Below are 20,842 nucleotides of genomic sequence, written 5' to 3' on the forward strand. Positions count from 1 at the left end.
TTTCGTAGAGTAGACCTATATCCACAGGGATTGACAAAGTACGGCGGCAGGCAAAGCAGGAAACTATCCACATTGTCTACAACGTTGTGGCTAGATTTATATACGGACATCGGCGACGCACATCGATGAACAGGAGCCTATTTGCCTACTTTTAAATGCAAAAAAACCCAGACCCCCTTTTAAATGCAAAAAACCCCAGACCCCCTTTACACTATCCTAGTGTTTCACTTTTGTAAAGCACAATACGTTTGCATTCGGTTGTATGCATGTGCTAAGCAAATACATTTGCCAGGCCTAAAACATTTTAATGAATGCTCATTTACACTTACTAGTAATGTTGATAGGCTAATTTAGACTTAATAGGCAGTGTTACCTTCATTATAAGATTCAAATATATTTTGTGGCTCCAGACAGATTTGTATTTATTTTTTGGGCCAAAAATGGCTCTTTTGATAGTAAAGGTTGCAGACCCCTGTACTAGGCCTACTGCACTGTATGTATGATGATTGTATGATGATGCATATGGAATCTCCAATAATAATAATAATAATAAGAGAATAATGATGAGACACAAGAAAACGTTTTACGCGTCCATAAAATGCCTGTGTGGGCCGCGAATACTTTTGAGATGTTTAAGTGGGCCTTGAGTCCAAAAAGGTTGGGAACCGCTGGTCTAGGGATGCACGATATGCATTTTTTCCAACCGATACCGATACCGATGTTTACCCGCTTCTCGTGGCCGATAACCGATATGATAACCGATATATATATTTTTTAAAACTTTCCTAGCACCAGGGGAGCCCCCCCTCCCAAATTTCGTTGTTTGGTACCTGTACTACCGTATATCAATGACAATAAAGACCATTCAGATATCATTTCACAGTTGATAACCTGTAGTTCATGCACACCTGTAGTGAGGCTATGTAGTGAGCAAAGATTGATGATTTAATATTCCATAGTGATCTCACCAAATCTAACTTACATCACTATTGTTAACACAACAAAGAGAACACTTCTGACTCTTCAAATGTTCATTTATTATTTCCTCTAACAAACAGAATCTGTTATAGACAGTGCACAATGCTTTTTTTAGCCAAGATCTGGCCTCCTTTTATGAAAACAAAAAAGGCTCACCTAAGAGTAATTTATTACCGCGGATGGCTGTCGCAGTTCTATATCGTGGAGCTCCGCCCCATAGGGGAGCTCTGCTCCTATTGGTTTACCCGCTACCTAAAGTAGCCAATGACTGAATTTTTCAATGCCTGCGCCCGCCTGGGGTGCTATATAAAGGGGCGTACTTCGCTCCATCATTCTCCCAAAAAGTTCAGCACGGGTTTATATCTGAAGACTGAGAAGGACGACTACTAAGACTGGAGAACCCGCCAGACTTTTCCCTTCAAGATATGGATCGTCCGCCGCCTATGGAGAAGTTCCTCCGGGACGCCTGCCGCTGCGACTTCCAAGCAGCGGAGGACACTTTTCAGCGGAGGAGACTTTTCCCTTCAGCGATGGATCGTCCGCCGCCGACCACGAAGAAGTTCCTCCGGGACACCTGCCGCTGCGATTTCCTAGCAGCGGAGGACAAGCACGACTTCTGCCACGTCTGCCTCGGCCCCGAACATGCCGAGGCGGCGTTGGTCGCCTCCCCCAGCTGCCTCCCCTTCCACCTCCTTTCCGTCGCGGAAAGGCGAAAGGGGATGGCCTGGTTCAAGGAGAGCGTTCCCCTGGCGGGCGCTATCTCGGGGATGCTATCCGACTCGAATAGCTCTGCCGATGATGCGTCCGGACAGGCCCCAGAGCGGCGTTCTGGGCAGGCACCTCCCCAAGTAGGGATGGTCCCGCCCGCTCAGCCGGCCCGCTCAGCCGGCCCTGACATCAAATAACATCGCCGTGTTTAACGCCGCCATTGCGAAAATCACCACAGACCGACCCAACGGTCTGTCTGCAGCGGAGGCGAAGCTTCTGAGCAAGCTCAGTGCCGCGACGATGTACCTGGCCCAGGGCGTCGCGGTTTGTGGGGGTCGCCTGATGGCAAACGCGGTGGTGCAGCAGCGACAGATGTGGCTGTCTCTCACCACCATGACCGGGGCGGACCGGATGGCCCTACTGAATGCTCCAATAGAGAGACAAGGGCTATTCGGTCCCGCCATGGACACCATGACGAAGCGCCTGGCCGCGATGGAGGAGGCTAAGAAGCAGCCACCTCCCTCTCCAGCGACCCTCCACCTCTTCTTCCGCCGTGGTGACGACTAGGCCGTCAACGGCTGCGAAACTGAGTTTTTCGGCGTGATGCGGCACTGGCTCCACCTCTACCGACGGAGCCATGCCCCACTCGGCATCCCCAGCCCCCGCCGTTGACCACTGGGAGGGCCCGCTACGGCCCCCCACGGCAGCGTGACCCGGTTTCACTGGCGGAGGGGTCGATAATGACCCCACCACCGGTTTCCTCTTCATGGCTGCTACCTCATAAAGAGGCAAAGGAAGGAAAATCCCCACCTTACTTTTTCAGTAAAGGTGATTTTCCCATGTTATCTACCAGAGCGGAGACCCGCCTGCCTTGTCAGGGCGTGGTCCAATCGCTACCGGTTAGAAACAAAGCGGAGACTGGCCCAGCTTACCAGCGTGTGGCCAGCTCTCTGCCTAGCGGACTTACCCCTATCACGACACGAAGGGGGTTAAACACCCCTGTCTGTAGCCGTATGGAGGGACCGTTATTTACATCAAAGACTCCTCCATGTCTATCAAGACCTGGCCCAGCTCATGAGCGTGCGGCCGGTTTTTTGGTTATCAGGCATAATAAACCTACGTCGATAAAGGGCATTGTTACTCAAAACAAACACTCTTTACAGACGGCAAACCATCCCTAAGGAGGATTTTCCATGGTATCTACCAGAGCGAAGACCCACCTGCCTTGTCAGAGTGTGGTCGAATCGCTACCGGTTAGAAACAAAGCGGAGACTGGTCCAGCTTACCGGCGTGTGGCCAGCTCTCTGCCTAGCGGACTTACCCCTATCACGACACGAGGCGGGTTAAACACCCCTGTCTGTAGCCGTATAGCGGGACCGTTATCTACCAGAGCGGAGATCGACCTGCCTTGTCAGAGTGTGGTCGACTCGCTACCGGTTAGAAACAAACCGGAGACTGGCCCAGCTTACCGGCGTGTGGCCAGCTCTCTGCCTAACGGACTTACCCCTATCACGACACGTAGCGGGTTAAACACCCCTGTATGTAGCCGTATAGAGGGACTGTTATTTACATCAAAAAACCCTCCATGTCTATCAAGACCTGGCCCAGCTCATGAGCGTGCGGCCGGTTTTTTGATTATCAGGCATAATAAACTTGCGTCAATAAAGAGCATTGTTACACATAACAAACACTCTTTACAGACGGCAGCCCATCCCTTTCGAAATGACCCCACCTTGGGCTGTGCCACCTCCTCGGTGGGCAGCGGCGGCTGGGGTCATACAGAAATTCAAGTTTTTTTCTGTCGACTGCACCACAACAGACGGCCCAGCCGCTGTCGTTGCGTTATACGGAATGGCTAGAAGGGGCAGGTATTCTGTCGGGCTGGCTAGACAGGACATTGAGGAGGGGATATACACTACAGTTCATTCAGCCTCCTCCGCCCTTCAGGGGCGTGAGAGGGACTGTTTTGTCCTGCCCGATAAAAACACGTGCGCTCCAGGAGGAGATTACGAATCTCCTAACAAAGAGCGCAGTGACAATAGACCTGAGGGACGCGTATTTTCATGTGCCAATCACAGAGAGGCACAGGAAATTTCTACGTTTTGCCTTCCAAGGGAAGGTTTACGAGTACACGCGCCTGCCCCTCGGGTACGCGCTTGCTCCTCGAACTTTCTCCAAATGCGTGCAGACAGCACTCGAACCACTGAGGCGAAACGGGATACGCATATTAGCATATCTCGACGACCTACTGGGTTTGGCCCAATACCCAAATCGAGCCATTCGGGACGCAACCTCACTGGTGCAGCACCTCGCTCAGCTGGGGTTAGCTGTCAACTGGACAGAGAGTGCTCCGTGGCCGGCTCAACAGTTTTCCTATCTAGGCATTCAGTGGATACTGCCGAGATGAGGGCCAGTTTATCGGCACCACGGAGAGCGACACTGACGTCAGCTCTCCGGGTGTGTCGAGTGACAAATACAATCACCGCTCTGTCAAGGATGTCCTTACTAGGACTGATGTCTGCAGTCCATGTAGTGGTCCCCTTAGGCCTATTACACATGCGCAGACTGCAGAGGTGGTTCGCACGACTGCGACTGGTTCCAGTGAGACACCGTCGCAAGTTGATTGTAATACCGAGATCGGTCAAAACCGACCTGAGCTACTGGAGAGACCCGCGCGTCATCGCGCACGGAGTCGCCTGAGTTCGCTAAAAGCTCTCCACATTCCAGGTCTGCTCAACGAAGGAGCAGATCTGTTATCACGGGGAGGCCCGAGGGACGACGACTGGAGGTTAGCACCCTCCATTGTGTCGCTGATTTGGGCACGGTTCGGGCAAGCAGAAGTGGATCTGTTTGCGTCACGGACGAATGCGCAGTGTCGCCTTTGGTTCTCCCTGCGCGAACAGGACAACCCGCCATTGGGAGTCGATACATTCGCACACCACCCATGGCCGAGGGTCCTGTTATACGCGTTCCCCCCCCTGACATCTATCCTTCCACTGTTGGCACGAGTGAGGTCAGAGAGGCTAGAGTTAATTCTTGTAGCCCCGGACCGTCCCGGAGCCCCGTGGTTTCCGGAACTAATGGAGATGTTGGTAGAGGGCCCATGGCCCATACCTCATCGACAAGATGCACTCTCTCAAGCCAGAGGCTTGGTGAGGGGGCCGCCTATGAGGGGGGGCCCCCTCATTGCCTGGTTACTGAGGGATTTGTTAGAACGCAGGGGTCTGACAGACGCGGTCATTCAGACCATTCAGAGTGCGCGCGCGCAATCCACTGCAAAGGGATATGCGGCGCGCTGGCGAGTTTTACACAGTGGTGTGAGGGACAGGACGTTGACCCTGTCTGCTGTCGGCTCGAAACGTTCTTGTGCTTCTTACAGTCGCTGTTGACAAGGGATTGGCGGCGGGAACTATTAAAGTTTACGCGGCTGCCATCTCAACTTGTCATGAGGGTTTTGCGACAACGACACTGTTTTTCAGTCATTCGCTGGTTAAGCGTTTTTTGACTGAAGTGTGTAGGCTTAGACGTCCTCATAGGACTCTAATGCCAAAATGGGACCTGTCGATTGTGCTAGAGGCGCTGTGCGTGCCCCCATTCGAACCCATTGTCACTGTGTCGTTGCGTTTTATTGTCTCTCAAGACGAGTCTACTCCTCGCCTTGACTACGGCTAAGCGAGTGAGTGATTTGTGCGCTCTCTCGTCACGGGCAGATTGTTTGATCATATCTGATGACGAAACAAAAGCTGTATTACGCCCTAACCCGGCTTTTATCCCTACGGTTAATCGTGGGTTTAGGGTTCAGAGCTGTGCTCTGAGCGCCTTTTTTTCCTCCTCCTCACGACGGAGAGAGGGAGAGGCGTTTACATTGTCTATGTCCGGTGCGCGCGTTGGCACAACATGTGAAGCGCACGGCAGGACTGAGATCTTCTCCCCGGCTTCTGATCTGCTATGGCGGACAGAAAGCCGGGACACCACTCTCGAAGCAGAGGCTGTCCCATTGGATTTGCGAGGCTATTAGCCTCGCATACGAATCGAAGGGGCAGCCCGTGCCGACTGGCATTCGGGCTCATTCCACCAGGGGCATGACCACATCAGTGGCCATTCTCAGGGGAGTGGGAGTGGAGGAGATATGTGAGGCGGCGTCTTGGTCGTCGCCATCACTTTTTGTACGGTATTACTTGAAAGATATTTCTTCCTCATCCTTTTCTCATTCTGTCCTCAGTTTGCTGATGACTGATGTAGTGGGGAAGGCACTTGGATTACCCTGGTCATGGGGATTCTATTCAAGTGCTGTCAGGATGAATACGGATGTGCCTGGGGAAGGGACCCTCCTCCAGGACATGTTCCGTTAGATCAACAACCCTACGTGCTCACGTAAGGGTTAGGTCAGTGATATTCTTCCTCATCCTTTTCTCATTCTGTCCTCAGTTTTGCTGATGACTGATGTAGTGGGAAGGGCACTTGGATTACCCTGGTCATGGGGATTCTATTCAAGTGCTGTCAGGATGAATACGGATGTGCCTGGGGAGGGGACCCTCCTCCAGGACATGTTCTGTTAGATCAACAACCCAACGTAAGGGTTAGGTAAGTGATATTTCTTCCTCATCCTTTTCTCATTCGGTTCTCAGTTTTGCTGATGACTGATGTAGTGGCGAAGGCACTTGGATTACCCTGGTTGGGGATTCTATTCAAGTGCTGTCAGGATGATTACGGATGTGCCTGGGGAGGGGACCCTCCTCCAGGACATGTTCCGTTAGATCTACAACCCTACGTGCTCACGTAAGGGCTAGATCAGTGGAGCAGACTCGGTGTGGGTTGGGCCAACTTTTTAAGGGTGTCTTGAACCAACATCAGTGGTCAGCTCTGGGTGCCGCTGAGATTGTTTTCGGACTAATAGTCTCAGTGGGGGTACATTTGGCCTCGCTCGCTCCGCCTAAACCAATAGGAGCAGAGCTCCCCTATGGGGCGGAGCTCCACGATATAGAACGATAGTTATGGAGATAGACTCCAGTTCTATGAGTGGAGCGGAGCCCCATAGGGCTGCTGGCCCACTTCGACTTGTTCAAACCCGGCTGTTTTGTATGTTTGGGAGAATGATGGAGCGAAGTACGCCCCTTTATATAGCACCCCAGGCGGGCGCAGGCATTGAAAAATTCAGTCATTGGCTACTTTAGGTAGCGGGTAAACCAATAGGAGCAGAGCTCCCCTATGGGGCTCCGCTCCACTCATAGAACTGGAGTCTATCTCCATAACTATCGTATGCGAACCGGAGAACTCCTGCGCATGCAGCAGTGTCTTCTTCATATTGAAGTCCTCATCCAGCCACTGGGCCGTCAAACTAAGCATACTGACTGGACTAACGTCAGAAGTCCATATGTCCGTGGTAAAACTTATCTGGCTTACGCTAGTATCGATCAGACTATGGATGTGTGTGGCGACTGTATCATACATAGCAGGCAGGCACACGTCTGCAAAATAGCGGCGACTTGGGAGTGTATACCGGGGCTCTAAATGTGAAATTAGCTGGCGAAATCCTTTATCTTCTACTACAGAGAAAGGCTGGTCGTCGAGGCCATCAACTCCATTATTTTTTCATTGATTGCTTGAGCCTTTGAGCTGTCTCGAGTGAACTTCCTGCAGTTTTCAAATGCGTGTTCAATAGGCACAGCAGCTTTTTTTTTCGCGGCTAGGCTACCTTGTTCTGCTACTACTACTAGTGCTTAATATTCCTTCCATACAGCGTGCTTGCAATGGTGAATCTTAAGGTGACTTATGAGATTTGTTGTGTTGTAACTCGTAGACCTTTGCCCTCCTCTCCGAACTTTTGTCGAACATGTATTGCAAATTGCAAACGCACTATCTGCCTCAGAAACTGTGAAGAATGTCCACACCGGGGAAGCTCTCATGTTTCGCTCTCGTCTCGTCTATACACACTGCGTGCCTGTACGCAGGCGCAGCAGCATGAGCGCGGAAACCGGAAGCAGAAATATTTCCGGCTTCATATTATCGGCTAAATATCGGCTAAAATTTTATAAAACCGATAAACATTAATTTCCCATTATCGGGCCGATAAATATCGGTGCCGATAATATCGTGCATCCCTAATAACGTCTATCCAAGTGCCATAACCCAGGGGTCTTCAACCTTTTTCAGCCCAAGGACCCCTTGGACGCGAGACAAACAGAACAGGGACCCCCATATGTATATATTTTTTTTTAATGTGTCACATTTTAAGGCCTATAATAACTTTTATATTTACTTAATTCACCTTTTATTCCACCTTATTATTTATATGCTGAGTTATTAGCCTATATGTGTTTATGATTGACAATAATTTCCCGTTATTGATTAACGTTAATTTCACAACAAAGACCGAACTGCACCATTTTAACCAACACCTAGCTTGCTAGACAGTTTTTTTTTTTTTTTTTGCTAACGTTATGTTAGACTGCATCATGGGAATCATTTATTTTGTAAATAGTTTTTGTCAAAAGTAGTGTATTATTGCCTATTAATGCTTGTACTTTACTCAATATAATTTGTTATATTTTTTAATTCTCACAAATTATTTTGGTGAACAATTGTCAATTTGGTGAATAATTGTCAATTATTATGACAAAAATTGGCGGACCCCCTGCAGTACCTTTGCGGACCCCTGGTTGAAGACCACTGCCATAACCTGTATGTTCTTGTGGTTCCCCAGATTGTCATCATAATGAGGGGGCTTCCAGGTAGTGGGAAAAGTCATGTTGCAAAGCTGATGCGGGTGAGTTGGGCCAGAATTGGCATTGTCTGAGAGTGTCTGTGGTAGTGGTGGCCTGGCCGAGTGGATAGTGAGTTGGACTGGTGATCAGAAGATCAAATCCCACCTGGGAACACCACCACTAGTGTGCCCTTGAGTAAGGCACTTAGCCCAAAATTACTCCAGGGAGACTGTCCCTGTAATCTTTAATTGGATAAAAGCATCTGCTAACTGGCAAAAATGTATTTAAAAATGGCCAGTTATTTATTTATTTTTTTGAAAAGAAAAATGTATAATAATTGTTCCAGTGGGGAAGTATGGTGTGTTTGGAAGGATTTAGAATTCTTTCTTGTCATTTGTTTCTCACCAGTTTGACACACAAGTCAATTATTTGCACCATCTTTGCTATTTTACTACTTATTTTTTGCCACTCCTGCAGCGGCCAAGTACTGCCTCTCTTTCTTAGATAAAATATTGTTTACATCATTAAGGACAAAGAGGTGGAGTGTGGTGGCGCCCCACCCAGAGTGCTTGGCTTAGACGACTACTTCATGACTGAGATCGAAAAAGTGGAGAAGGACCCTGATACTGGCAAACGGATTAAACTAAAGGTTTGTCCTGCTTGGCCTCTGGTTTGGTCAAGTACTATCATTCTGTAGAGGCTGTTGTCATAATGCCCATGAGAAGCCTGTTGTATTTGGAAATGGTCTGTGTTAATGTAAGTGCAGACTCTATCTTTTAAATGTGCATATTGATTGTAATTTGATCTGAACATTTCAATATGATGGGAACTGTTAACATGTTTTATTCTCTTAACAAATGTCCACCTACTTCCATTTGTCAGGTTCTCGAATACGAGTATGAGCCAGAAATGGAGGATACCTACAGAAGTAGCATGCTTAAAACATTTAGGAAAACACTCGACGACGGCTTTTTCCCCTTTATTATTATCGATGCCATTAACGACAAGGTGAAATACTTTGATCAGTTCTGGAGTGCAGCCAAAACTAAGGGTTTTGAGGTGAGTCACAGGTTTAATGCAACTTCTCTCTAAAATTGATACATTTGAAATTAAATTAACAAGCAACCAAATGGATCTTTCCCCAGGTGTACGTGGCTGAAATCACTGGAGACAGTCAGACTTGCGCTAAGAGAAATGTCCATGGGCGGAAGCTAAAGGACATAACAAAGGTCTGTGTTGACCCTCTACATGCAGAGCTCACCAATGCATTTTCAAGAGTACTGTAAGCATAACAAATTACAGTGATCGACCACAAATATTCAATGCATGTTATTGATTCAATGTTGTTGTACAGATGTCCAGTAACTGGGAAAGCTCGCCACGTCACATGGTGCGCCTGGATGTCAGGTCTCTGCTTCAGGATGCTGCCATTGAAGAGGTATGTTGTTGTTAGAAGACTTACTTTTTGGATGATTAGATGTCAGGGTCTTTGTTTGATAATCTGTAGTTCCTATAGAAGAGGTGCTGAAAGAGCATCATTCAATACCCTCTAAACAGTGGACTCGTGTTTGTCAAGAACATGGAGTGTACACCTAAGCCTATGAAGGTGACAAGACAGTGGATGACATGTTGGATGATATTCATTAGAAAATCTTCTGTTCAAGGTTGAAATGGAAGATTTTAATCCTGAGGATGAGCCCAAGGAACCCAAGAAAGAGGAGGAGGAGGAGGGAGATCTGGTAGGAAGCAAACAGCATGCCCTTGTAGCTGTATAGTTGTCCAACTCCAGTAATATGTGCTCATATCCACCATTGACAAAGTCCATCTAAGATGGTCACAATCACAATGCCATTGCAGTGATTACAAATGCTAGCTGGCTTGTAGTTTTAAAGTATGTTTTAAACTTTGTCTTAAGTTTGTGTTTTACTTTAGTCTAATTCTTAATAGAAAATAATGGAATAGAACGTCCATGGATCATTGTCTTAGGCTTCATCTCACAAATAGGTATGATTGGTAAATAAAGAAGCCTAAATTAGTTTAGTATTTGTTCATCTATTAAACTTAACTTGAGTCAGTCAAATATATATTTTTAATTTATCATGGTGGTAGTTTCTCTTTAGATGGTAAGTCTTATCTATTATCTCTTGTTGAGATTTCATACACTTTTCCCAAGTTGGGATAATTAGGTATGGCATAACATACCTCAGATTCATTGATTTAATTATTTTTTATGTTAGAATAGCAGGCCCATAACAATTTACAAATTTATAAAATTGAATCCATCATGTTTCACATGATGATAGGTTTCATAAAATGGCCGCACTGCCAAAGTCATATGTAATGTAGAAGCTTCTTTGAAATGACTACTTGTGGTGTTGAAGATGATATAGGCTAGTAGATGCAGTACCTATTTGCACCAAGGCACTTAATTCTCTTTTTATTCTATTTCATTAATCAGAACTATGAAATGTGTTGATCAGTGCAATCAATGTTCAGTAGCTACAATAATAATCCATTTGGTAGAATTTCTTATCTATATATTTTATATTTAATCTTTAGTATGTTGGCTGGAGACACATAGCAGTGCGACTTGGAACATGTTCAGTGAAAACAAGTACTCACTTGAAATCCCTCATTACTCACTCTGTGAACTCAGCTAACTGTTCATCATTGAGTCGATATCCTCACTCTCAATTAGCAGGAAAACATGTATGACATGATTTACTTATGATCATAAGTGCAGAGCTATTGCAGAAAACACCTGACTCAGTAGTTGGATATGATTTTATTTGATGTTTCTAAAGTGACTGAGGTAGAGTTTGCATTGTATATTACAGCAATTTTCTGTTAGGAACAAGGAGCAAACAAATGCCATGATAATTTAATTGATGCTAATGCATGGGGAAAGTTGAGCTCATAGGACTTGATTTTACAATCCCTTATGATAAACGGCAATTCACTGAAATGAGGAGTTTTGGGTATGGGGTAATTGTTTCATTGGGGTCATCAGGTGGGTACCTTCCATCATTGGTGTTTCGATGATGGTAACCCACGACACCTACAGAAGGCTCATCGGTGACACCTGGCGTCCCAGGTGCACCCCCCCTCTGCTTTTACTCCTGTTGTATGATGGTCATCTTGCAGTCCAGTCTGGGTCCTTTCTTTTAAACCACAGCTAGTTGCTGCTTTGCTCAGCAGCCTCTGACAGCGACCTGATGGCTTGCTGGGGGGCCTGACTTCGGACTCCCATCTGTCTCAGCAGCCTGGTGGTTGATGAGGCTACAAAGCCTCTGCATCCGTCCTCCACTGGGAGCACCTGTATTCTCCATCCCGGTTGTGCTGCCTCAGCTGCTATGTACGAGTACGAGTACAGCTTTTTGCGCTCGAAAGCTTCATCCACTGCAGCCTCCCATGGCACAGTCTGCTCCACGATGTACAGTCCCTGACAAAAGTATTGTCGCTTGGGTACAAGTTGACCTTAAGTGCCCCTCAAATATATTTCTAATCAAAACATTTTTACAAGAAATGGCTAAATTCAATCCCAACAGCTTTTGAAATAATGTTTTGGTGCAAAACGAAACTGCTGAAAAGCATTCTAACGTTCACAGCTTGGTAAAGCCCACTGAGTCAGTTTTTGCAAAGACAAAAGTCTTGTCGCCTTGTCATATGATGCACCCAATCCTAGATTACAGCCTCACCTATGATCAATAATTGATCAATCAATTAGTGGGTGTGTATAAAAAGAATCTCAGCACACCAGACCTTCACATCAACTGCAACTTGACCTCTGACAACATGCCTAAGATTCACCCTGAGACCAAAGCGTTGATTATCAAGAGGCTGAAGACTGCTGAGGTGGCTGACACCTTCAATGTGTCTCAGCGTCAAGTACAAAGAATAAGAAAAAGATTTGAAGAGACTGGAGATGTTTTTGACAAGCCCAGGTCCGGCAGACCCCGCAAGACAACTGCTCGGGAGGACCGTTTGTTGGCTCGAAAATCCAAGGCCAGACCCTTTTCCACTGCAGCAGAGCTCCACCAGGCATGGTCACCTCAAGTCCCCGTGTCAACCAGAACAGTTTGTAGAATTCTGTCTCGAAATGGCCTCCATGGTCGAATCAGTGCCCAGAAACCAGCACTAAACAAAAGGCAATTAAAAAAACGTGTGGCATTTGCCAAGACCCACAGCCTGCTAAAAGAATGGACGCTGGCAAAGTGGCAGAAGGTGGATTTCTCAGATGAATCTTCGGTTGAATTACATCACAGCCTCCGCAAATATTGCAGGAGACCTACTGGAGCCCGCATGGATTCGAGATTCACCCAGAGGTGTGCGAGAGATTTGCAGGGTGGAAGGCAATATCAATAGCCTAAAATATCAAGAAGTATTAGCTACCTCTTACATTCCCAACCATAAAAGGGGTCAAATTTTGCAGCAGGATGGTGCTCCATCGCATACTTCCATCTCTACATCAAAGTTCCTCAAGGCGAAGAAGATCAAGGTGCTCCAGGACTGGCCAGCCCAGTCACCAGACATGAACATCATTGAGCATGTCTGGGGTAGAATGAAAGAGGAGCCATTTCTAAAACCAATGGATTAATTAAAAGTCAGGTTATAAACTGTTGTTTCTACAAAATGGATAAGTGACAAGACTTTTGTCAGGGACTGTACAGGTGCTTCAGCGAGGTTGACCACACAATCAGGTCTAGAGATTGGTTGTGATGATCTCAGGTGGAAAGCAGAGCTTTCTAGGTCAACTCACAATTTCCAGGGCTTTGTCCAGAAAATCTGATGACCTTTTAGCAGATGGATTCTGTGTCCTGCTGGTACAAAGGCGATGGTGTTTGACAGGCCGGATGTTGGTGGGGGGGATGGCGTTGGTGGTAGTTCTCCTTCCTTCTAGGATAATTGCCAGTTGCCGGAGGACCTGGTTGTACCTCCAGGTAGTAAATTGTTTACTGCTTCTTCTCTGAATTGAGCTTACATTTCTGATGTCAATTTATCCATTTCAGATTTCAATTGTCTGTCTCTTCAAATAATGAAATCATTCAAAATGAAAGTTTAATATACAGTGCCTTGCAAAAGTATTCACCCCTCTTGGCATTTTTCGTGTTTTGTTGCCTCACAACCTGGAATTAAAATGGAAGTTTGCATCATTTAATTTACAGAATATGCCTACAACTTTGAAGATGTGATTTTTTTATTATTGTGAAGCAAACAACAACACATAGGAAAAAAATAACAGAAAACGTCAATGTGCATAACTATTCACCCCCTTAAAGTCAGTACTTTGTAGAGCCACCTTTTGCGGCAATCACAGCTGCAAGTCGCTTTAGATAAGTCTCTATGAGCTTGCCACATCTTTCCACTGGGATTTTTGCCCATTCCTCAAGGGAAAACTGCTCCAGCTCCTTCAAGTTTGATGGTTTGCGCTTGTGAACAGCAATCCTCAAGTCTGACCACAGATTCTCAATTGGATTGAGGTCTGGGCTTTGACTAGGCCATTCCAACACATGTATATGTTTCCCCTTGAACCACTCAAGTGTTGCTTTAGCAGTATGCTTGGGGTCATTGTCCTGCTGGAAGGTGAACCTCCGTCCTAGTCTCAAATCACTTACAGACTGGTACAGGTTTTGCTCAAGAATATCCCTGTATTTAGCACCATCCATCTTTCCCTCGACTCGGACCAGTTTCCCAGTCCCTGTTGCTGAAAAACAGCCCCACAGCATGATGCTGCCACCACCATGTTTCACTGTGGGGATGGTGTTCTTGGGGTGATGGGATGTGTTGGGTGTGCGCCAGACATAGCGTTTTCCTTGATGGCCAAAAAGTTAAATTTTAGTCTCATCTGACTAGTGCTGTCCCAAACGACTATTTTTCTAACGATTAATCTAGCGATTATTTTATCGATTATTCGATTAGTCTAACGACTAATTTATCGAGAAGTCTAACGATAATTTTTGTACTGTAAAAAAAAAAAAAAAAAAAAAAAGTTTTGTCTCCACCTCACTGCTATGTTTAGCCAACTTGAATGCCAACATGGCCATTTAGAAGTCTGTCCATCACCACAACACATAGCTAGCTAACGTTACTCTCGCTGCTATGTTATGATTAGCTAAATTGATGCTAACGTAGCATGCGAGCTACGAGCTAGATAACGTACAGTAGGTGCTCGCACCACAATGACAATAGGCTACCGTAGCTAGCCAGCTACATAGCTAACGTTACTAACACCAGAAGACAAGACATACGAACTGTGGTGAGCTACATTGCTTGTGTAACATTAGCTAGTAGCTATCCATTTTCACTCATACACTTAATTGTCTCGCCTGGTAAAATAAAGGTAAAAAAAAAAAATAAAAAAAAAAAAAGTTTTTTTACATTTGCGACTAACCGACGCATATTACGCTAACCGACGTATTGACGTAGTCGGTGACGTCGACGACGTCGAATAATCGTAACAGCCCTACATCTGACCAGAGCACCTTCCTCCAAACATTTTGGGAGTCTCCGACATGCCTTTTTGCAAACTCAAAACGTGCCTTCTTATTTTTAGCTGAAAGTAATGGCTTTCTTCTGGCCACTCTTCCATAAAGCCCAGCTCTATGGAGTGTACGGCTAATTGTGGTCCTATGGACAGATACTCCAGTCTCTGCTGTGGAACTCTGCAGCTCCTCCAGGGTTACCTTTGGTCTCTGTGCTGCCTCTCTTATTTGTCTCTCTCTGATTAATGCCCTCCTTGCCTGGTCGGTGAGTTTTGGTGGGCGGCCCTCTCTTGGCAGGTTTGTTGTTGTGCCATGTTCTTTCCATTTGATTATGATGGATTTGATGGTGCTCCTGGGGATCATCAAAGATTTGGATATTTTTTTATAACCCAACCCTGACTTGGACTTCTCCACAACTTTGTCCCGGACTTGTTTGGAGAGTTCCTTGGTCTTCATGGCAGTGTTTGGTTGGTGGTGCCTCTTGCTTAGGTGTTGCAGCCTCTGGGGCCTTTCAGAAAAGGTGTGTATATACTGACAGATCATGTGACACTTAGATTGCACACAGGTGGACTTCATTTCACTAATTATGTGACTTCTGAAGGTAATTGGTTGCACCAGAATGTTTTAGGGGCTTCATAATAAAGGGGGTGAATACATATGCACATGCCAATTTTCAGTTCTTTATTTTTTTTAAATCTTTTTAAATATATATATTTCTCATTTCATTTCAAAACTAAGACTATTTTGTGCAGATTCATCAAATAAAATTCTGATTAAAAAAATGTTTAAATTACAGGTTGTAATGTAACAAAATAGGTAAAAAGCCAAGGACTTTTGCAAGGCACTGTATAACAAATTGCAAAACATAAAGCAGCAATAATCATTGTTCAATCAATCTTCTTCTTTACTAGTATTCTTTCGATCTAAGTTATGCAAAAGGTGGATTTAGGCTGGGAATGTTCACATCTCTTTTTAGTGAACGTAGGGAACCAAGTCTTCTTCATGGATGAGCCATTAATTTGGCTGCATTATTTACAAACGATAACAACTGCTCATACTTTGTGAGCACTGTCCAACAAGTAATTCTTCCCAAAATTATTTATAATTAAATAGACTTATTCGGAAATACGACTGAACAATGAGCCAAATGAAAGTCTGTGAGAGAAATTAACATCTCTTTTTTGTAAATGGAGCCAAATGTTCCTGTACACTAAAAAGACTACAATCACTAGAAGTAGTTTATAATAGAACCCAATGCATACTAGCCTGATTGCAAAAATCGTTTTTTAAGCACTCAGACACACATCCTGACATTGCAGTATTGTTCATTTTAGGACAGTTTGCTATTTTGGAGTCAGAGTCGGGAAAGAGTCGACTCCATCAACTCTTAAAGCAGGAGTCGGGGGGGTCGACTCCAAAAGTCCTGGCATCGTACACCTCTAACCACAGAACCTGTTCTGATGTATCCAGAGACTGATGGAGTAGTAGCTTGTTTCAACCTGTTTTCTCATGTAATAAGATCATATTTGATCAGCCACACCACTCATGGATCACTGCCTCTATTGTACCGTAGCTAGTGTAACTGACTTAAATGTGGTTCACCTACAAGATTTAGCCTTGAACAACAGCTGATGTTGCATATCACTGTGGTGGTGTGTTTGGTACAGTAATGTGGGTTTGAGAACAAACCCAGAAACCAAAAGCACACATGCACACATGTTTGTGAGCTGAAGTATTCCTGACACATTTGATTGCTTGCTTTGTGTGGATAAACCTACAGCCTGACTTAAAAGCATAATTGACTCAATGCTTGACTCACCCGCCTGTTGATGATCTTTAATATTGTAGTGAGACATAATGAATAATTATTTAAAACTAGTCAGAGTATTATGGTGTGCACCTGCATACTGCACCACATTGTGCATTGTCAAATAGTTAAACTACTTAATATTATCTTTTGTGCACAGATGTTAACTAATTTAGTGCCGAGGGTGAATAAAGTCACCCAAATTGTCAACATTATAGTGCCACGGGTGACTTTATTCACAGAAAATGCATAAATTGTGACACATCATTTGTAGCTTATCATAGTAAATACCACATACAACACTTGGCATTCTAGGTGGTGAGTGTTCCAGAATTCTCTGGCTGTTAGTGGGTTGCCTGTCTGCCTGAAGTATAAAATACGATTAATAATTTTCTTCTGTAGCGCAATTATATCATATATTAAAAGAGCCGTCTTAACTTAAGCAGATTAGTACCAAAATGTATTAACCTCAAGACATCTTGCCTTTGTGCAAGTAGCTTGTCAATTGAGCTGCTTTCAAAGTCTGACTGTTGAAAATGCTTTGATCATGGCTTATTCCAAAAGCACAACCTTCTTTCAAGTGACACAATGGCATGCCATCAGAGTCGTGTGCATGCTCAACGTCTTAAAGAATGTTTCATGTCTCATGCAGTGTCATACTTGAGGTAGTCACTGTACTAATATTGTTTTATTAATCTGAGTTAAAACATTTTCTGTCCTGTCATCAATTGCTTTGTCCTTCTCTTTCCCTCTCTCTATCTCTCTCCCTCTCCCTCTCCCCCCTCCCTCCCTCCTGACCCCTAGCTTCTTGCCATAGTCTAACTGTTGCAGTGTCTCTGTATAATGTCTCTGTATAATTTAGGGTTACATTCCAAAAAGCAAATGGGAGATGGACACTTCTGAGGCGAAACTCGGTAGGTATTTTCTTTTTTGTTGGTACTCCAAATGTATATGATATTCACTTAAAACTGTAGTAGCCCGTAGTTTTTTTCTTTTCATTCTTGAGGTTGTCTAGAAGATAGTGTGGATATCATTGCCAAGCATGTTTTTATCAAAGCAAAAAAAAAAATGGAAGAAACCTGATGCTCACTGTATCCCTCTGCCAGTAAAGCCAGGATTTAACCCTTCTTTTCTTCACTCAAAACTTTTCTTTTCAACTCTTTTGGCATGGTCAATAGTTCTTTTTTGATTCCTATTACTTTTGAGGTACTACTAGCATAGGATAGTGATGACCACAGCAGATGTGTTTTTTTTTATTTTTCCTTGTGTAATAAGATTCAGTTCAGGTGATCACTTAATCAGTACCTCACTAAGTAGAATGAGGTGTGCCTGTGTTGGAATTCAACAGACACTGGAACGGAATGGCTGCCATACAGAGATTCTGATTTAAGAAATATTTGGAGGTCTCTTAATTTTTTTCAGAGCTGTATGTATACAGTATATATGTATATATGCACTATATGGACAAAATAATTGGGATACCTGAACATCACACCCATATGTGCTTGTTGAACTTCTCATTCTAAAACCATGGCCATTAATATGGAGTTGGTCCCACCTTTGCTGCTATAACAGCTTCTTTTTTTTTTTTTTTTTTTTTTTTTCCTTTCCTAACACCAGGGGAGCCACCCCTCCTAAATTTCGTTGTTTGGTACCTGTACTGTAGCAATGACAAATAAAGTCCATTCCATTCCATTCTACTCCTCTGGGAAGACTTTCTACTAGATTTTAGAATATGGTTGCAGGGATTTTCTCCCATTCAGCCACAAGAGCATTAATGAGGTCGGGCACTGATGGACAAGAAGGACTGGCTCGCAGTCAGCGTTCCAATTAATCCCAAAGGTGTTCGATGGGGTTGTGGTCAGAGCTCTGTGTGCAGGCCAATCAAGTTCTCCCAGACCAAACTTGGCAAACCATGTCATTATGGACCTCACTTTGTGTATGAGGGCATTGTCATGCTGAAACTGGAAACGGCCTTCCCCCTTTGCCACAAAGTTGGAAGCATACAATTCTCTAGAATCACATTGTATGCTGTAGCATTAAGATTTCCCTTCACTGGAACTAAGGAGCCTAAACCAAACCATGAAAAAGCCCCAGATGATAATTGTGGTCCTTGTTGGAAAGGGGTGAGGGGGGGGTGAGGATATATATATATAGGTACCGAAGATCAGGACATTTTATACCTACTCTCAGATGACTTGGATGAGAGGTAGTCCCGAGCGTAACTATCTCTAACATATTCATCACAGTATTTCGATTATGGATATCTAAGCAACCGTAAATGTCTTACCAGAATACGAGACACAGTTTTCTCGCAGCAATTGCCCCAGTTCTTGTTTATCTCTCCAACAAAACATACTGATAGTACTGCCGTGGGTGGAGATACTCAGATGGGGTGGCAGTATAATTCTAGTGATATTATAAATCGGTTGCAAACTGATAAATAGCAAACTGAGGCAAATCTGAACGGCTTGTTTGAATCGCATGTTTTCTGAAATACGCAGCCCACAAAAAACTGACCAAATCGCTTTATTTCGCAGTTTCTAGTGTTAGTAGGGTCATCAGAGACCGAAATGTATAGCACAAGTGGCCTGGGGTGGTCCAGTGGTCTAGCACCGCGGCCTACAGTGCACACATACCGTATGCCCATGTCGGCATGGGTTCGAAATCAGCCCATGCCCTGCTGACATGCCCTCTCTCCCTTCTTCTCTTTACTTTCCTGTCTGTCTTCACTAGATCTGTTCAATAAAATGAAAAATATGAGTGGGACTGCCCCACTCAGAAAAAAGGTATAGCACAAGCACTGAAAAAGTGAGTTTTTAATCATATGGAACCTTTAAATGTCCATTGTAATACAAGGTTGCCTCTTTCCCAATTTGTTCCCCCTCGTCTCTGTTGGCTTACTTCAATATTAAAATGACGAGACAGCTTGGTTAATTTGAAAAGCTTGATTGGTTTCAACTGAAGCAACTTTCACAAGGAATCTAAATATGCCATGTTGATACTCAGACATCAGAACAATGAGATGATTATCAAGTCTCATGCCTAACATTGGCAAAAACATTTTTTTTAGAACCATCCTAAGTGGTAACCATCCTAGTCCGAATTATAGACCGAAGAAAATATCTCAACTGACGCGACACAGAAGAGTTGGTGTTATCTTCAAGAACAATGTCAGCAAAATATGTTTTTGCTGAAGCTGGATGTGACCTGGAGAGCACTCTATCCCTTACAGACAAGCTGGATGGCCTGGTGAGTGGAGGCAAGAGAAAACGCGATGGCGAGGACATGGAGGATTTCCTTCAGCTGCCAGACGACTATGCCACCCGCATGTCGGAGCCGGGGAAGAAGAGGGTAAAGTGTCACTCTCTCTGTCCTGTCATCTGTTTCATACGTCATAGTATGTCACTGTCTGACCAGTCGCTTACTCACTCATCCTCATCTACAGGCTGGCACCTAGCAGCTGTTTGACTTTAAACATTTTTAAATAATAATAAATAAATAAAAATAAGCTTTTATTTGATGGTATTTGTGTGGATATTGGTTACACCATTCAGAAAGTGCAACACTTTTTATGCATAGTCCCCCTATTTTAGGGTACAAAAAAGTAATGGTGGGACTGCTAAATGTGCTAAATGGCAAATTCTAATGGGACCATTGGCTTGACAGGTGTTTGTTGTCAGGTGTGTTCCGTCACATCATTTTTGCATCATTGTTTCTAGTATTGATTCTAGGCTTTGCATTTGCTATTGGTGTCTGTCAACATGAGGACCAAAGAGGTGTCAATGAAAGTCAAGGAAGTAATTCTTCCTTGAAGAATCAGAAACGTAGTCGAAACCTTAGGCTTGCCAGAATCAAGAGTTTGTATAATTTAAAAGAAGAAAAAGCACTGGTGAGCTCAGCAATTTTAAACGGGCTGGTAGGCCAAGGAAGACTTCCACAGTGGATAACAGAAGAATGTTCACAATAATTAAGAAAACCCCCAAAACAACTGTCCCGCAGATCAGAAACACTCTCCAGGAGGTAGGCGTGATTGTGTCAGAGACTACCATCCGCCGAACACGTCACCAGCCTAACTAGAGACAATCCACTGCAAGGTGGAAACCACACATTTTCCTCAAAAAGGATAGTCAGGTTACAGTTCGCTAAAAAGGCCTGCGGCG

At 44.6% G+C, this 20,842-nt stretch overlaps 1 protein-coding gene across 1 annotated transcript in view; it reads left to right on the forward strand.

Annotated features, from left to right (window-relative positions):
* ylpm1 (YLP motif containing 1) overlaps positions 1-20,842 on the forward strand; it is a 35,423-nt gene that overhangs the window by 12,938 nt on the left and 1,643 nt on the right. Inside the window, exons 12-19 of the mRNA XM_080525140.1 lie at positions 8,390-8,452; positions 8,920-9,039; positions 9,273-9,449; positions 9,536-9,619; positions 9,745-9,828; positions 10,055-10,129; positions 17,542-17,593; positions 19,915-20,033. Of these exons, the coding sequence (XP_080381266.1) occupies positions 8,390-8,452; positions 8,920-9,039; positions 9,273-9,449; positions 9,536-9,619; positions 9,745-9,828; positions 10,055-10,129; positions 17,542-17,593; positions 19,915-20,033 (774 nt within the window). The remainder of the gene's footprint in view (positions 1-8,389; positions 8,453-8,919; positions 9,040-9,272; positions 9,450-9,535; positions 9,620-9,744; positions 9,829-10,054; positions 10,130-17,541; positions 17,594-19,914; positions 20,034-20,842) is intronic.

This window comes from Nansenia antarctica (genome assembly GCF_963989245.1).
Source record: "Nansenia antarctica genome assembly, chromosome: 1".
Lineage (NCBI taxonomy): Eukaryota > Metazoa > Chordata > Actinopteri > Argentiniformes > Microstomatidae > Nansenia > Nansenia antarctica.